The following is a 19,998-nucleotide window of genomic DNA, read 5'->3' on the forward strand; positions in this document are numbered from 1 at the left end:
TGATCGATGTTCTTCATCCATGTGAACTTGTAGGGATCTATGCTTGGGCTTGCTTTTTAGCTTAAACTTATTGATACTATCTTCAAAAATGATATTTGTGCAACTATTGGAGTTGATACTAAACAAATGCAAAGATGCCCAATGCATTGGATTTAGATATTGAAAATGTTTCTTTCCAATCTTCAATGTCATTTTGATGCCGGAGCTTAGGACTCAACTTTAAATAGATTATTTATTTTAATTGTTGTTTTACTGTAGCGAATTACTGTTTTTGGGTTCTTATAGTGCCATTACTGTTCAAAGGTAGTGTAGCTTAGAGTTTATTTTAATAAGTTTTCGATGGCTAGGATTTAAAGTAGTTAATCTAGGGTTGGGATTAAAAGAAATATTTGTGATCCTAGTATTTAAGTACTGTAACATAGGTTTACAACCGTTTTTTGTCATCTCTTTATCCATAAATTTCAGAATCTTAAGGTTTTCCTAAAATCCTTATTGTTCTTTCTTTAATCCGAACATTTTTTTCTGACCTATAATCTGTCAATACTTGTTGTCCTCCCCTTTTACTGCATCAATTTTGGTATCAGAGCAAGGATCCTATTAGATCGTATTAGGATTTTTGTTTCCAAGCCATGGTTGGACGTACTAGAGGAAATCAAGGTTAGAAAGCAGATATGGCTGATATGTGGCATATGATTGAAGATTTGTCATGAGCTGTTCCAGCTTTACAGCAACAGAAACCTATGGTAGCCTGTATGGAGAATCCGAAGGGCGACCATGACCCAATAGATATGCTGGAAGGTGGTCTAGAGGATGAAACTAATCTGAAAGATTTTAACAATCCTTTTCATGATGTTGGAGCCGTAGATAACATGGTGTGAGACAAATTGAAGGATTGATTGATTCATGCCCTAGATCTAAACTATGGTGGAATCAAGATTGAAGTTGCTGATTTATATGGAAAGATGCATGCCGCAGATTATTTAGATTGAGAAACTAGTTTGGAGAATTATTTTGAGTGGAAGCCCATGGTTGGAAATAAAAAGGTGGTGGTTGTGAAGCTTAAATTGAAGGGCACTGCACTTCAATGGTGGAAGAGAGTTGAAGAGCAATGTGCATGACAAGGTAAGCCAAAGGTTAATACTTAGGAGCATATGAAAATGAAGCTGTAGAAATAATTTTTGCTGGTTGATTATACGATGGAGTTGTATAAGAAGTTTCATTCCTTGAAGCAACAATGTATGACAATCAAAGAATATACTTCAGAGCTCTACAACTTGTCCATTCGAGTAGGGTTGGCTGAAACTAATGAATAGGTAACTTCTTGTTATCTTGCTGGACTAAACCAATTTATTAGAGATGAGATGAGGGTTGTTTGTTTGTTTAGTCTTTAAGATGCTCAGCAACATGCTTTGTTAGCGGAAAAACGAGTGTGGAGATATGGTGTAAGGAAGCCCTTAAATGAAAAATTCAGTGATGCAATGGAAAAAGGTCTGGGGTCTGTTCGAAGTACTAAAAGTGAGCAAACTGCTCAATGAACTAGCCAAAAGATCTATGCAAATAATTAGCCAAGTGGAAGAGGTGCAAGTACTTTTGGCTGGAGTGGTAAGGGGAAGACTATGGCGCATTATGGTGGACAAAACAAGTTCTACCCCTACTGCTTTAAAAGAGAATACCAGCTCATAAAGTCTATGCTTCACTTGTGGAGAAAAGGGTCATAACTCTTATGTATGTTCGGAGCGAAGAGTGAACTTAGTAGAGCCAGAAGACGATGACTATGATGAGCTAGAGCCAATTTATGATGATTATTAAGAAGAAGGTGAAGAAGTAGGTGTCAATCCTATTCAAGGGGAATCGTTGGTGGTTCAGAGAGTGATGACAATCATGAATAAGGAAGAAAGGGAAGATTGGAGGTGACGTTGCATTTTTCGGACGCATGTTCTTTGCGGTGGGAAGGTGTGTGATCTAGTTATTGATGGAGATGGCATGGAGAATGTTATTTCAAAAGATGCTGTGGAAAAATTAAAGCTGTCTATTGAAAAATATCCTCATCCCTACAAGATTCATTGGCTTAAGGACGATAATGAAATACTGGTTACTTCTCGGTGCTTGGTAAAGTTTATGATGGGGGGTAATTTGGATGATGAAGCATTGTGTAATGTTGTGCCTATGGATGTTGGCCATATCCTTGTAGGAAGGCCTTGGTTATATGATCATGACATGGAGCATCATGTGAAACCATACACTTATTCCTTCTATAGGTAACAAGAAGTATATCTTGCATCTGTTAAAGGAGGAAACAAAAGAAATAGCTGGTTCTTCAAAAGCCAGCAAGGTTAGTGGCTTTGTATCTGCTGAAAAATTTGAATTGGAATACCAAGGTGTAGTGTATGCCGTAATGAGTAAAATAGTAGAAAGTGACTAGATGGTAGAATCCCTTCAATAGCCACTAGAAATTTAGCAATTGTTAGAAGAGTTTTCAAATCTGGTTAGTGGTGACGTACCACGAGGTTTGCCATTGATGAGGGGCATTCAACATGCCATTGATTTAGTTTTGGGTGCCTCTTTACCAAACTTGCCAGCTTATAGAATGTCACCTAAGCAACGTGATGAGATGCAAAGGCAAGTTGAGTTGTTAGCCGAGGGATATGATTCCATCTTTGTTGCGGTGGATTGCTTCTCGAAGATGGTGCATTTTGTCCCTTGTTTCAAAACTTTGGATGCTACACACATTGCTGATTTGTTTTTCAAAGAGGTGGCGAGACTACATGGTGTTCCTTCTTTCATTATTACGGATCATGATGTCAAATTTGTGGGACACTTTTGGAGAACTTTGTGGAGAAAGATGGGAACTCAACTAAAATATTCCAGCACTTGTTATCCACAAATAGATGGACAAACCGAAGCTGTTAATCGGAGTTTGGGAAATGTGTTGAGATGTCTTGTGGGAAATCATGCTAAGAGTTGGGATCTGATTATTCCTCAAGCCGAATTTGCTTATAACAATTCAGTCAATAGAACAATCAAGAAGATACCATTTGAAGCCGCTTATGGACTCAAGCCTCAACATGTGCTTGATTTAGTTCTTTCGCCATTAGGAGCAGGGGTTAGTGATGATGGAGGCATTTGCGGATCACATTCGACGAGTTCATAAGGAGGTAAAAGCTGTACTAAGAACCAGCAATGAGACTTAAGTGAATGCAGCCAATAAACATCATCGTGTCATGGAATTTGAGGAAAGAGATTTGGTCCTTGTGCATTTGAGGCAAGAGAGATTTCCTAAAGGTACTTATCACAAACTCAAGTCAAGGAAGTTTGGGCCTTACAAAATATTGAAGGAAATAAGTAGAAATGCTTATTTAATTGAGCTACCATCAGATGTGCAGATCAGTCCAGTTTTAATATTTCAAATTTGTATCCATTTGAGGGTTTTGATAGGGAAGTGGCTAAAGTTTCAAATCTAATTCAGGAGTATCCTAAGGATTTAGTTGAGGTTATTGAAGATGTTTTGGATGTCAAAGAAGTCAAGTCTTGAAGGGGTAACCAATAGAAGATTCTTGGTGAAGTGGTTGGGTGAACTAGCTAGTGAGAGTACTTGAATTGCTGAAGATGAGTTGAAGAAGATTGATCCAGAGATGTATGTTGAAACTTTGAAAGCCTTCTCGTCGGAGTCGAGTTTTCCAAGCCGAGGAGAATGATGCAGGAGCTTAGGGTTAAATTTTAAATAGATTATTTATTTTAGTTACTGTTTTACTATAGCGAATTATTGTTTGGATTATTGTAATGCCGTTACTGTTCATGGATACTGTAGCTCAAGGTTTATTTTAATAAGTTTTCAGTGGCTAGGATTAAAGTAGTTAATTTGGGATTGGGATTAAAAGAAACATTTATAACCTTAGTATTTAAATGCTGTAACATAGGTTTGTAGCCATCGTTCGACAACCTTTTATCCATAAACTTCAGAATCTTGAGGTTTTTCTAAAATCCTAGTTGTTCCTTTTTTAATCCTAACCTTTTCTTCTAGCCTATAATCTGTCAATATCCATTGTCCTCTCCTTTTACTGCATCACATTTGCTCTACAAGTAGTGCGAAATTTAAGAACAATAGAGCGATGCAACCAAGATACCACCTTGTATCGAGCATACCATACTGTATGGGTATCAAATAGAGACTTGGTATATGGGCATACTGAGTCTCGGTATGCCGAACTAACCCCCATATGGAAGTGATTGACACGGGAGCTCCTCTAAGTGTTCCAGTCGGCGGAGCTACTCTGAGAAAGAGGTTTGGGCATACAGATATTGTATCAACATGGTAACAATATGGGGTCTAGTACTAAGATGGCAAACATTGGATGCAGCTCTTCTTCTAGATAGCTAATTTTTAGGCTCTACTTAATATCTGTTGCCTTATGTTTTTTGTATGCGTTGGTAATAAGACTTTCTTTATTGGTGAAATTATGAGCTGATTTAGGCATTAGGCTAAAGGTGAGCAAATTTGATGCTTTTAAGCTGAATGCCCAATGCCTAAGCTAAGATTTGTCATCTCGATACCGGGCCCCATATCGGTGCCACCTTGTTACTGTACCAACATCTGGTATGGGGGTTGTTCGGTGTATTGGGGGCTGGTTTGGTGTATTGAGTGTTGGTATGCCCTCGTACCGTGTATCGGTATCGAACCGGTATGGTGTGGTATGGTATGCCCTGTACTATCTGGTTCGGTATGGTATGGTGTACTATGGCCTAAATCAAATCAATAACTTCTCAAGTTGATGACTTATAAAGGAGTTGGTTACTTCTTTTTGCTTTTTAGGCCAATGTCAACACAAACCCATAACAACAGGCAAAGATATGTTTTATCTAGGGCTTGGAGAAAGTGATGAATGCGACAAGAGTAGCTACAAAGAAGAAGATAGGGTTCCTCACTCTGTTGTTGTTAGATATCTCCTAATTAATTATGGAATAGGTGACATCTCGGATTGGCAAGGAAGCACCATTTCTGAACAAGAATCCGATTAGTGACCAAATCTGCTGTGTACTTACCGACTTTGACATTTGCATAAATGTGGTCTTGGAAGATGCTTCTAATAAATTAAAGTTAAAGAGGGAGCCACACCTAGCTCCCTACAAGGTCACATGAGTGAAAAGCACTGCTCTGTAGGTCTATAAGAGATGTTTGATCACTGGAAGGCTTGTGTTTTTTAAAGAATATTTGCAAAGTCTACTTCTGGTGTGGTGAATGTTTGCAAAGCTAACCATAGTCATGAAATTATCTCATAACTCTAATTTCATCACGGATCAAATATTTCTGGAGAATGTCGGAGAAATTTTATTCAAGTAAAAATATTTCATTCAAAAAAAAAAATCATTCAGAAAAAAGATGGATAAAACTTTTCTTTAGTTTTAGTTGTTATTTTGGGTATCTTACTGCAGATTTGCAATTCCCTCATGTCTCACTTTTTAATTGGCCTCGGGCAAGCTGATAGGCAAGTCAAATGAGAGAGCTAAACACTAGCTAATCAACCTTCGTTTGTAGGCTGTGCTATTGAAGGATCGCTTTTTGAATCTCTATATCGTGTTCTCTAAAATACAACAACTTAACAGATAGTCCTTTTTCATAATTAACAGACAGTATAATTCATAATTTCATATATATGCTTCTAGTTTCTTTAGTGCCCTAAATTTATTTAGAGTTCTGCTTGCTTTTGCATCTGCTTCCAATTCTGGTAATCTTGCACCAAATGTGATGTTGCTAGATTTTTGCGTTGTTAGGATCAAATTTCTATGCTGCATTGTTTTGGTGAAAGTTGGGATCCATATAGAATTTCAAAGTATGCTACTGATATACTTGAGTTTGGTAAAGAATTGAGAGATCTTTTTGGGTTGGGTGGTGGGTTAAGGGAGTATACTATCGATTGCCTATCAATGGATAAGAACATTGTAAGCATGGATAAGAAGTATTAACCCAATCGTTGACCTTATAAATCTTCAAGAAATCTCTCAGATCATGCAGCCAAATATTCAACCATTAAAAAAAAAAAAACTGGAGTTGTAGGAAGTTCTCTCTCAATCTATGTTGGTGAGGTCTACGTATCCTTTTATATGTTTACATCTGCTTGTAATGGTAATGGATACAAGGATGGAAATGTAAAATAATAGATTCCAGGAATATGCTCTAAGAATCCTATATGACCTTGAAGATTCTACGAATATCCCAAGAATATGCTGTGGCAATCTCTTAATAGAAAATATACAATAATAGATTCTAAGAATATGCTTTGGTAATTTCTTGAATGTTCTTTAATGATCTTTTGAATATTTGTATACATGATCTTGGAGATTTTTTGAAGATTCATATGGTAAAACTAGGCTAATACCCCCCTCAAGTGAATGTGGCATAGACTGCACATTGAGCTTGGACTTGAGAGCGGAAAATCGATGATAGGAGAGACCTTTGGTTAGTATATCAGCAATCTACTCTTGGGAGGAGATGAATATTGCATGCAATTGATTATAAGCTATCCATTCGTGAACAAAATGAAAATCAATTTCAATATGTTTGGTACGGGCATAAAAAAAATTAGATTACTGTCAAATAGATTGCACTTAGATTGTCACACCAAAGTGTCGGAGAGTACCATTCGAATAGTAACTAGTTTCACCTTAGAGCTGAAGGTGTTGCCGTAATCAACACCTTCCTATTGGTTGAAGCCTTTGGCCACAAGTCGAGCATTGTAACGATCAATCAAATTGTTGGATTTGCATTTGATTTTGTAGACACATTTGCAATATATAATGTATGGATGTGGTGAAGGGGAAACTAATTCCCAAGTGCCATTAGAAATTAAAAACATTATATTTTTCAGCCATAGCTTGATGCCAAGTGGCATATTTGTAGGCCTATGTGCAACAACTGGACTCAACCAAATCAACCTGTGCAATAAAAGCCATAGGATATTTGGTGCGGAACCTCGGAGGTTTTAGTGTGCCATCCTTGAATGTTTGTGATGAGAAACTGAGCATGTAATGGTGGATATAGGCTTGTTATGATCTGATAATAGTAGTGTTGAAGACAATGCTGTTATAGCGGGAGCAGCCAAGGCATCTTCCAAGTGGGCCAAGTGAAGGGGCTGCATGTGCGTCTCCTCATTGTACATATCAGTGTTATCAGATGTTGCATATTGCTGGGCCTGAGTAGAAGGTGGTGACAAAGTTTGAGACTCTGAGCAGCAACCAAGTCATTAGTGAGCTAGGCAACTGACCAGACGGCTCAAGTTCATGGTTGACTTGAATGAAAGAGGAACTGCAGGAATTGCCATTAGAATTGTAACGTCTGACATCTTCGAATGGGGTTGAGGAGGATGGAGATAGCTGATTAGATGTCGAGATGGACATGGATGGGAATTTAGATGGTGGATCGGGTAAATGACAAAAGGCCAATAAGTCTGTAATGGATGGTGAGGACAAGCCATCAACTGCCCCAGAATTAGATTGCCTGCTAGCTGCCTTATATGGAAAATTGTCTTCATCAACAATAACATGCTGGGATATATAGGTACGGCTAGTAGATGGAGCGTAGCATCTATATCCATAATAACTTGGTGGATAGCTAAGAAAAACACAAGGTGTAGACCAAAATTTGAGCTTGTGAAAATTGTACGGACGGAGATTGGGATAGCACAAACAACCAAAGATTCCAAGAAAAGAACAGTTAGGTTGTTTTCTGAATAAGATTTCCCATGGAGATGTGTTTTGAAGCAATCATGTAGGTAGCCTATCGATAAGAAAATAGAAGTTTCGAAAGCAACATCCTAAAAGGAGAGTGGAGTATTTGATTGAGTTAACTATTTGTCGATGCATACACTCTGCTACCCCATTTTATTGAGGGGCATGTGGACATGATATGCGATGTCCTATCCTATTCATTTTGAGTTAATGTTGGAGTTGAGAAGAAATGAATTCAAGTGCACCATCCATTTGAAGAAATTTAATTTTAGAATCAAGAGGATTTTCAATATAAAATCTGAATCTGTGAAAAGCATGAAACACGTCAGATCGATTTTTCAAAAGAAAATACCATGAGAATATAGAAAATTTATCAAGAAAATGAGTATAATATTCATAGCCAAAATGAGATAGAACCGGAGATGGGCTCCAAATATGTTTATGAACAAGCTAAAGCGGTTTAGAAGCAACATTAGAAGAGGAATAATAAGGAAGTTGATGATCTTTACTCAATAAAACATGAATTGCATAAACCACAATGAGAACAAATAAATGGAATAGATGCTAGGGATAAAATTTTATTGATCATAGAAAAATTTGCATGCCCAAGACATCAGTGCCATGGAATGTTGTTTGATGGAGCAGATGCCATGAACAACATTGGAGACAAGCTAGGAGCATCCTTATTCGGAAGACAGTAGAGGCTATCTTTAAGAGGTCCGTGGAGCAAGGTTTTGCCGGTTTCTTGGTCCTTGACAAGAAATTGAGATGGGCGAAATTCAAAGAAGCAATTATTGTCCCAAGTGAAGCAAGAGATAGAACAAGCTTTTTGAAATGCTTGGGACATGCAAAATAGTTTGTAAATACAAAGGTCGATGTAAAGAGAAAAGAGAGGAAGAATCAATGTGGATAATCAGTAAACATGACCCGTCACCAAGCACAACCTGGTCTTGACCGCCATAACTAGATTGAAGAGAAACTAAAGAGATGAGCAGTCATATGATGTGTGGCACTGGTGTTGGGAATCCACGTGTTGTCACCAAAACGAAATGAATGAGATGGTGCAAAGGCAACATGAGCCTGAGGTGGAGTATTGTTAGGTTGAAAGCCATGACTAAATTGTTGACGACATACTCCTACTGTATGACCATTTTTGTTGCAAAGTTGACATCATATTTGCTTTTGATTATTTCTGTGATTACAACAATAAGAGGTATTAAATCATGTTGCATTATCTACATATTCAGTTTCTGCAATGCTACATTGTGGATGGGATGCTCGGGCATAAGGAGCAGATGTTGATGTTGTGGTTGTGTAGGAGGTTTGGACTGGGTGACAGCAACATGGACCATAGGCCAGCTGCTGCTGAAAAGGCGGGCACCCAAGAGGCTGCTCTGGATCATCAAGAGTGCTTGTGTGAATAGCATGCCATGAAGTTCTGTGAGCATTGGTTGATCTCTTTTTTGAGCATTGAAAGTTCTCATATGCAAGTCATATTCAGGCCAAGGCTGTCACGTACTTGTACTGATCACTGTAGGAAATAGGATGTCCAATTGCAACAGGAGAGTCGATCAAAGCTTTGGCTCCTTGGATATATTTGGAGATCAAATGACGCCCTATGTATGGTTTGAAGTTGCAAATGAAGAGTCTGGCTTGAGCATTGTTGTGGGCAGCAAATAGTTACTCCAATATTATCCATGCTTCTTGTATCAAATCAATACCCACCAGATGACCAATCACATGGTTGGCAACTAAGTTCATGATCTAGCCCAAGGCAAGTTGGTCTCTCATGATCCATGTGTGATATTCAAGGTTGTGGTTGGCCATGGAGGTGCCATCCTTCTCAATGGTGATGGTGGCTCGTGGACATTGATAGGAGCCATCAATATAACCAAGCAGATCAAAGATTTTCAGTTATGGAATAACGTGTTTTTCATGCAAGATAATGGGTCCTTCCAACTTAATGCAGATAGAGGGAAGATTATTCTGCGGAGAGGAAATGTGTGAAAGGATGGTTATAAAGCTTGGCAGGGAGAGCAAGAGCAAAGGAAAAATGAGGATTTTAGACAGAGCACTGAACAATAGTTGTAGAAGAGAGGCATAAGGAAGAGGATAGAAAGTGGGTGGAAGACAAGATTGATGGATGCAAGTTGATGATTTTATTCTCAGAGGTAATCCTAATGCCGCTTGATGACTTACTCTCTCCTCTCACTCATGAGTTCGCTATGAAAGATATAGGCCTACTCTATTATTTCCTAGGTATTGATTTACTCTGTGCAAGGCGGTTTAGTTCTTGTATTATTCAAAATATATTTATGATCTTCTTAAGAAGATTTATATGGATGCCTCCAATCCTGTTACTACTCCGGTACCATTTGGCTGCAAGCTCTCACTGCATGTAAGTGATGTATATCTACACCCTATTCATTATCATAGTATAGTTGGGGCTCTTCAATTCCTTATGCTTGTCCTGATATTACCTGTGTTGTCAATTATTTGTGTCAATTCATACATAGACCAACTATTGGGCTTTGAAGGCTACTAAGCTAATTTTGCGGTACTTAAAGTACTCTATTTACTATGGGCTCAAACTCAGTAAATTATCTACGGTTGTTTTAAATGCCTATGTGGATGCGGATTGGGCTGGAGATCCTGATGATCGATGATCTTTAAGCTGCTATATTATATTCTCGGCTCTAATTTTATTTCATGGAGCTTAGAGAAGCAACAAACTATAGCCCGCTCTAGGATATAATTCAAATATAAAAAAGGTTGCCTAATGCTATGGTCGAGCTTAAGGTTTGCTATCTCGGTACTGGTACCATCTTATTATAGTTTAGGTATAAGGTTTGATACGGTACGGTATAAGAGTGTCAATAGAGTATGAGACGCCATACCGGTACGGTATGGTATGCTCCGTACCGGGCAATATAACAAACGTTGCCCAAGCTTATATGGATTCAACTATTCAACAGTTATTGCATCAGTTAGATGTGTTTCTTCCCTCTCCTGCACTTTGGTGTGACAACCTTAGTCAAGTTATTTGACAGTCAATACAATTTTTCATGTCTGTACTGAATATATTGAAATTGATCTTCATTTTATTTGTGAACGGATAGTTCGCAATCAATTGCATGTAAGATTCCAGTTTACAATCAATTGCATGTAAGATTCATCTCCTCCCCAGAGCATATTGCTGATATACTGATCAAAGGTCTCTCTTATCATCGATTTTCCACTCTCAAGCTCAGTGCAGTCTACGTCCCATTTACTCAAGGGGGGTATTAGCCTAATTGTTGATCATGTAAATCTTCAAGAAATCTCCAAGATGATGCAGCCAAATATTCAAAAGATCATTAAAGAATATTCAAGGAATTATCAAAGCATATTCCTAAAATCTATTATTGTATATTTTTTATTAAGAGATTGCTGCAGCATATTCTTGGGATATTTGTAGAATCTTCATATATGATTCTTAGAGCATGTTTTTGAAACCTATTATTATATATTTCTATCTTTGTATCTGTTACCATTATAAGCAAATGTATAGAAACACTATAAAATAATATATAAATCTCCTTACCAAACAGGTTGAGAGAGAATTTCCTACAACTCAAATTTTCCTTCTTCAAGAAGAAATTTTGTAAACTTGATATGAGAAAATTGAAAATATCTAGTCAATGCTTCTTTAGAAAGATCGATAATCAAAGCTTTCTATATGGATTTTGAATGTGGTTTAAGAGTGACAAGCTTGCTTTGCTGAAGTCATGATTAATTTGGCTGGGATGTGCAAGTATAAAGACATAATCTTTCTGGAGTAACAGTGGGAGAAAGAGCAGTGACTTTTTTAAGATCTTATTCTTGATGAAGGTAAGTATCAAGAGATTGAAAACAGCAGCCATATTTTTGTTGATTGTCCATAGTAAAAAGAGCTACTAGGTGTGAAACTGACAGAGCTGGATTGAATGAAGATAGATAAGGAATGGAGATGAAAGTTGCTTCGTTGAACTTGGTTAAGTGAAGGGCATCAGCAGCAGATACATTATCTGTTGTTCCAGCAAAAGTTTAGTGTTTCTATAATGATATAAATGTAATGGATTCTTGGATAATCTTTTTACCATGACAAATCTGTAGATCTACAAGTGCTTTTAAAGCTCTTAATACGCTCAGGAACTTTAGATTGCAAATTATCTTGTTAAAGGGTACCTAAAAAGAGTCAAACAAGTATTGGTCAAAAGTTTAGCTCTTGTTTTGATGTTTGGGCAAAAGTTTCCAAAGTATCAGAAAAATGTCAAAACAAAGTGGTGCTTAAAAAAAAAAAAAAAAAAAAAAACCAAGACAAAAAATTAACCATGGTATTTTTCTGGTATTTGTTGTTTGGCTCTTGCAGGAAAATCTGTAGAAAAAATCATTGCAAGTAAAATTAGCAGAAAATTGGACTATAATGTTGCGTAACTTAAACATTTACCACCTAACCAGTCTTTCAATTTAAGTTTTTGACCAACTCCAAAGTGATTCCAATTTGATTCACTCCTATTTGGGGTGGTAACCTGCTACAGGAGTCTAAGATATGGATTTACACTTGAGTTTCATAACTAATTCATGAAGAGTTGAATTATGTTTGATTAGGTTGCATGTTGAGGCAAAATCTAAATTGGGGCAGATGCAGATTAATCATTGGTCTACCCTGCCAACTTGTGCCTGTAGCTGTGAACGAGCATAGGAATGTAAAATTTTCATCTCAATGAATAATATATTATAATTATAATTGAATAAATATTATCTTGGTCATATTACCAAATATTATAATATTGTCTCTTTGATAATAACATTTTGTTCATCCTTTCCAATAGAATCAGAGTATTCAAAGACCACAAAAGAGAAAAGAAAAAACCTTTCATAAGAAGTTATATCATATGCCTGTAAGTCATATATAAATCCTCTTCTTTTCTATCTTCTTTGATTTTTGTAAGTTAATAATCCAACATCTCTAGAAAAAATGAAAAGGCCATGGATGATGAGTCAAATGGATCAGGGGGATGCTTGGGAAGTTAATAATGGAAGATATTAGGTATAGAAAAGAAAATATAAGAAAGGAAAAAAAGAGGACTTGCAACAAGAAATAACCTGAATGGGAAAGGGTGGTGGTAAGAAAACAATGCAGGGCCCACTTATTGCCATTTTTGTCTTGGTTCATCTCCTCCCTTTTGTAGAAAAACATATGTTTTATTTTACAAATTGCATATTAGATTAAAATGCTATAAAATACAACACAAGCACATGAAATACATTCAGGATTATCATTGGAACCATCATACTTACTGACCATCGATGAATTGATGGAATAAATTAACCAAAATTGGCCTCCGTCATTAGTTTTGAATAGAGGTAAAAGCCTCCTGTAGTTGTTGGACGATGATAAAATGTCATAGCAAAATCTGTAGCTATTTATGCTAAAAACAAGTGTGATCCCCTCTAAATAATGAATTTGTTGGTATGAGAGGGAGCATATTTATTAGTTATACCATCTACAATCGGCTGAATCTCGAGACATTCCTGAAACCAAGGAATGCTGTACCAGGCCGAACCACTCGATACAGGACTACCGAATCGGACCGGCGGCCAGTCGATCCGATTCAGCCTTTTTTTCGAAAAAAATATCTGAACCATACTGAACCAGGCGGTTCGGTACGATTCGGAGCCATACCGCCCAAAATCGGGCGGTATGGCTCGGTTTGGTATGGTTTGGCTTGAATCGAACCGTACCGACATTATCACATGGGGGTGGGGGGTGTGGGGGGACCTGGGCTGTCATTTAGTGGCAGCTCAGGATTCCTTCTCTGAGAGAAATCCGAGAGTTCTCTCAAAGAACTCCTGAGCACTCTCACCTCTCAGGCTTTCAATGATATGAGCCGAAAAAATTAGAAAAAAGAGAATTTTGTCAAATTGCAGCACTTCTTCGAGGAGATGATGATTTTCGATCGGGAGTAAGGTAATGTATTATTTTTTTAGTAAATATTTTATTTTTTATATTTTTGTGGCTAAAAATAGGATAAAAATGAAGAAGTAAGAAAATAGGAAAAAATCATACTAAAATTTTGTGATTTTGGTATGATTTGATCATATATGATAAATCTTTCGAAGATTTACATGATGACACTAAAATTATTGATTTTTATTAATTATATTTTTATATATATATATATATATTTATTTATAAAAATATTATTAAAAAAATAAATTTAAAAAATATAAAATCAGCGATTCAGAATTATGTTTAGAATGATTCAGAATCAATAATGAGCAGCATAGATTGACATCATATGCCTAATAATATTATGAAATTTGATATGTAATTTTACTTTTGCAGTTGAATGATGGATTCATTTTAGAATATCCGCAGAATATTTGAAAGGTGTGGCTATCCGTATTTTTTCCTAGACGGTCTTTTGCTAGTGGCTATGAGCGCAAATGGTCGATTTTTGTCCTTATCCACAGCAAACAGAGAAATCATCGGACATAAAAGTGCCTCAATGATCTTGTATATATTCACTATAATTTGAGATTGAAGTTAAAATGCGTTCAGGAGGAAGTACAACTGAAGTATACTGATCCGACACTAGATTATGCTGACGAGGACGACGATCCGATCATCGGATGACTGTAGGTCAGTAGCAGGAGCCAGAGCTTGATGAGTTGGGGTTCCCTCTACGACCAGTCAGTGTGGTAGCTAGGAAGATTAGGGTGGATTCAGGACAATGGGCAGAAAAAAATATTCCACATAAGATTCTAACTGATCAGCCATAGTCTGAGGGGACACAAAGGACTCATTCATTACATGACTCGATGTTCGTACATCCTCACAGAGGTTTGAGCGAGAAATATTTAGACGAGGTCGGCAGTCAGTAACAAGACATCCATCCTCCCAATCACAGAAAATTCAGTCACAGAGAGGCACAAGGAGGAAAAGAAAAGACAGTTGCACGTGCACCACTCTCGAGAATACAGGAGCTATTTGGCTCAGATTTAGAGATCAAGAAGAGTGATGATGGTACTAGTAGTAGTCATGGATCTGATGATCTGGGAGAAATTGGAGGATAGAAGATTACTGCTTATGAGACAATCACAGGATGATATTCGATTCACCGGTGAGTTTTAGTTTATACATGCCACACAAGATAGGGATATTGGTGGACAAGTCGGTAGAGACCGTGGGGAGCCGATTTCATATAGACGACGGACTCCTAAAGGTCGTTTAGCACACGATGCAACTGTAGACGATTTTCACGTGGAGTAGGATCCATGGATGTATCTGGATCATTCTCGCATTATGGATCCTATTATCTGCAGCCACCTTATGATCCATATAGATATGGTTCATTCGAGTCATCATCTTCTAGTGGTTACTATTCTATGCAGTCTGGAGCATCTTACGGATCAGATTTTGCTACCGATATTTTTTGATGGGCTCCTCCACAGCCATACTATTATTCCGAGGATACTTCTCAGAGCCAAAGTTTGAGTGAGAGATCTGAGATGTCTTACAATCTAGAGAGGATGCCTTATGGGATGAATATTCAGGAGTACAGTACTTCTTGGTTAGAGGGATGGACTGATGTTCTTTCAGACTATGTCAATGATCTAGATATCTACGAGCATCACAGACACTCGACGAGATATTAAATGCAGAGCAGATCTCGAGGTTAGTATATCATTCTTTCTGCTTTGTATTTTAAAAGTTTAGATACATTTTAATGCACATTTATATATTTTCTTTTTAATTTTAAGATGATAAAGTTGTAATATTATATAAATAAATATATATTTGAAATTTTGGATAAAGATTCTCTGTACCGCTACCGAACTCAAAAATTGAATCCAAATATGTTAATAATATGTAATATAATGTAATTTTAGGATTATAATTATGAATTAATAACTTGGAGATCCAAAAAAAATAAAACAAAACAAAAAAGATTTTGTATCGGTACTGAACCGATACGTCGGAGTGTACCGTATGTCGGTACGGTATGGTACCGGTATCATACCATATTGGTCTGACGTCGGTACGGGTATTGGTACTGGTAAAGCGGACCTTGCCTGAAACCAATCATATACCTTATTGAGATAGGTAATCCAAAGGAATTCCCATGTAATAAGGAAGTATTAGAATGAAAATGGACTTCAAAGCAACGGACTTGTGAAGAAAAAGAAAGAAAAATGCATACGAAAGAAAGATAGAAGAGCTGCAACAATGATTTGTTAGCAGCAGTCCTGTTCTGATCTCTGGTCAGAAATTGTGATCTTTATGACTGTTAGCACTCTTTGAAGATTCAAGAACTGATACCATTACCCCTTCTTGTCTTCTCTGTTTTCATTATTTTTCGCCATTCCTCTTCATCTTTCTTTTCCAATCTTATTTGAAATGTTAATCCAAACTGAATCAAAGAGACTTTTATCTGCAGTGGAAGTGGAAGATTTACAGCTATACCAAATAAAAGTCTGGAGGGGACTGGTTTGATGAGGATGTGAGAAAAAAACTAAATGAAAGAAAGAGCGGTAAGGTTGTTTTTTTATTTTTGTTTTCTTTTGGCAATAGCTTCAGATAAAGAAAGGAGGTTTTGCTGTGTTTTGAGATGAGATGGTTTGCTGTTCTTCGGAGAAGCAGATTGATGGACAACACTTTCAAAACATGGGAAACAGAGAAACCAAAATGAGTGCGCTTCTATTTCTCCAGGGAATCTCCCTTTTTCTTTGGTATTTTTTGAGGATTGTTCCCTTATGGTTTATTCCCTTGAAATTGCCACAATCCCATGACAAACCATGGGATTAAGTGCATGAAAACATGCCCTTAGAAGTTGTCTTCTCATTTCTAAAGTAGTTGCATGGTTATTTAGAAAACGAGAAAGTATGCGTGATATGGCAATTAAAGTATTATGTTGTTTTGTTTTGTAGGCATAATTGTTGACAAAGTTGTAGTATCTGATTCTTGATAATTTAAAAGACCTAATGTTTCAGGACCACTTTGAGTGGTTGAATGTTAACTTAGCCTCTTTAATAGGTAATGTACCAGAAATAGAAACATGTGTACAATGTGACTAAAGTTATCTTGCTACCTTTGACTTTTATTTTTTACTCTTGACATTTTGAGTCTTTCTTTTCCTAGGAGCAAGATTTGTCATCTCGCTATCAGACCCCATACTAGTACCCAAGGAATTTTGTACTAACCCAAACTAGTCGATACATTCCGTATCGAGCCGGATTGGTAGGGAACTGGGACGGTTTGGTCGGGAGAAGTGGTATACCAGAGGGAGAGGGAAAGAGAGGAAGAGAGAGAGAGGAGGAAAGGGAGAGAGAGCAGATGCCGTCGGAGGTCGACGGTGGCCCACTGCAGCCGTCGGAGGGCTGCGGGAGCCTCCACGGTTTGACTGTTGTCCAATAGGGCTCTTAAACGAGCGAGAAAGAGAGAGAGGGAGCAACGTACCGGAGGGAGATGCAGTCGGTGGAGGGGCCGCCGGAGTTTGTCAGGTGGCCATTATGGCCACCGAATGGTGGAAATCGCCTGGGCAGAGCCACGGCTGCGAAATAGGGGTTGTCGCCCCTGTTCCTTCATTGCGTTTTTCTAAAAAACGGCGATGAATAGTGAAGCTGGCAATGAATGGTGAAATCAGTAAATCTATTGTCAGTTTTAATTTTTGAATTTTTTTTAAAAAAGTCTAAAACAGTGAAGCCAGCAAACCAATTGTCAGCTTCATATTTTTTTGGATTTTCTAAAAAAGTATCTGTGAAACAGGGGCATCGCTTCTATTTCATGTCTGTGGCGCGCACGCATGGAGTGCGCTGTCCGACGGCCACGGCAGCCAGTAGGAGGTTGTCCAATGGCCTCTCGATGGCTTCCCTTCCCTCCTTTTTTTCTTCCCCCTCTCTCTCTTTTCCTTCTCTTGGTTTGCTTCCTTTGCCTGTATTGATTCATGCCGGTCCGGTCCGGTACCGACCCATACCATCGACCAGCCGGCATGGGTTCCAGTACTAAGTTCGCGAACCTTGTTAGTACCATTCTATTATAGTGTTAGCTAGTGTTTTGTTGGCACCTTGCATCTTACCTGAAAGAACATTCTATCCAATTGATGCAGCCAGTGTTGACTGCAGCCCCCAAAATACGCCAGAAGTAATTAACAAGGATGGAAGACCTTATAAAAGGTCAAATATCGATATGCCAGCGTGTACTGGGCATTTATGCACTATTATGTATGATTCTGTGATACCATATCCACTAAAAGTGGTGGGATATGAAGTGATATCAATAGATACTGGATTGTCATGTAAATGACAAAATATTGGAATTGCATCTCTCAAGTTCCTTGATAGGGTACATATGTCTTGTGAAAGTTGTACATCAATAGCCAGACAATGATTTAGAGATACATTTGTCTGAGGTGATTCTTTCTTGGTGACATCAGAACTCTTTAGACTGCTTAACAGAGCATTCCATAAGAGAATCAGTTACAACCAGTAAATTTGATTTCTGTCTTCGTAGTTTCTTTGCTCTCAACTTATCACTGGAAATAATGACTTGCCTCATATAAATCCGTAATGCCTAATGAACAACAAAGTCTTGGAGATAATAGTGTTATCGCTTAGAAATGTGGTATTTTGAACTTGCATTGTAAAATTTGTACATCTGAAGTGTAATTTTTATAAGCAGATGCTGTTATCCTTTTATTTTTTGCCCATGGTTCCAAGATCTATTTTATTCTGGATAGTTTACTCTAAATACTGAGATTCAAATATCTGTTATTTTCCTTAGTTTTCATTATCCTTTATAATTAATTGTAATTATTAAACAACTAGTACTTTGTCATTATTATATCTGAACAAAAAAAGTGAATTGTCTGCGATTGCTGTTTCTGATTGATCAATGGTATCTCTCATGTTATACTCTAATTTTTTGTCCTCTTATTTGCAGATGGACCCCTTATGGAAATGCCAAGTGCGTCATTTGCAAACAGCAAGTACATCAAGATGCCAAATACTGCCATACCTGTGCTTATTCTAAAGGCAAGTAGTTTGATGTTATCATTTCCCATATTTTTTCTTTTTTGGATTAGAATTTTGTCTTTAATTTTTATTTTTGCATTGAGAGAACCAAGGTTTCCCATACTACCAGATATGGGGCATATCATACCATACCGACATTGTCATACCGGTCCGTATCATATACCGATATTGTAAAAGGATGATGCTAGTACGGGATCCGGTATTGAGATGGCGAACCTTCAAGGAAAACTCTTGTATTACTATAACGGAACACTTGTATCATGTAGTTTGGTAGCCATTTAGTTGAATCTGTACTATGTAAGCTATGGATAGTTGGATACTGCTGCGAGTTATTCATTTAGCCTAGCCATCATGATGAATCACCTCCGTCATGGCTTTAGCTCAAAGCCCAAACTGACCACATGTTTCTAACAACTTGAGTAGTCTTGTTCTAGTTGATCTCCTTCGTGCTTATAGGTTTCTTCGTCAATAAGAACATTTGATTAATTTGAACTGCGACAAAAAATTTAGGTCCTTTGCATGGATAACTGTGCAATGGTACTGACAGACTCAGGAAAAAATTACCAGCATAGCTAGTCTAATTTTGTGCCCACAATGTACCATGAGATGCTTCTAAGCCCTTTTTTTGCCTCCTTAGGGGTCTGTGCTATGTGTGGAAAGCAAGTGCTGGATACAAAGTTTTACAAGCAAAGCAATGTGTGAAGCTGGTGGCAAATACTACTGTTGTGAGGCTCTCTGAATTTGACATCACAATATGCACTTCAAATTACTTATGGCAAGAGAACTTGGAACTAGTGTGTATCTCTAGCAGGTGTGATATTTTAATACTGCTGAATGGACAAGTGAAGAAACTCCATTTTGTGCATGCAGTTAGATCTGTTGTTTCAATTGACTGAAAATTAACTATACTTTTTTTTAATTAATTTCTCTAAGAACTGGTTCATCCGTGCTCATAATTTCATCTGTATAGGCTTGTAGCTATCCATATTCGTAGTTTTGCAGACCTGGTAAAATCTACTATGCCTGATCTCTCTCTCTCTCTCTCTCTCTCATGCACGCACGCACACACGTAGATGAATGAATGAAGTTGGGATTGGAGAGGTTATTTATCAGATCTTGTTATTTTGATGCATTGAGATGAAGCATGGATGATCATGATTAAACAAGTTTACCCTGATTTTAGTTGCTAGAGATGTCTCAGAATCCTTTCGATATTTT

At 37.5% G+C, this 19,998-nt stretch overlaps 1 protein-coding gene across 1 annotated transcript in view; it reads left to right on the forward strand.

Moving 5' to 3' along the window:
• The window catches only part of LOC105034917 (uncharacterized), a 49,899-nt gene extending 30,163 nt beyond the window's left edge, over positions 1–19,736 (forward strand). Inside the window, exons 3-4 of the mRNA XM_010910247.3 lie at positions 18,689–18,780; positions 19,418–19,736. Of these exons, the coding sequence (XP_010908549.1) occupies positions 18,689–18,780; positions 19,418–19,482 (157 nt within the window). The 3' untranslated portion in view covers positions 19,483–19,736. The remainder of the gene's footprint in view (positions 1–18,688; positions 18,781–19,417) is intronic.
• The last annotated feature ends 262 nt before the right edge of the window (positions 19,737–19,998 follow it).

This window comes from Elaeis guineensis, chromosome 5 (genome assembly GCF_000442705.2).
Source record: "Elaeis guineensis isolate ETL-2024a chromosome 5, EG11, whole genome shotgun sequence".
NCBI lineage: Eukaryota > Viridiplantae > Streptophyta > Magnoliopsida > Arecales > Arecaceae > Elaeis > Elaeis guineensis.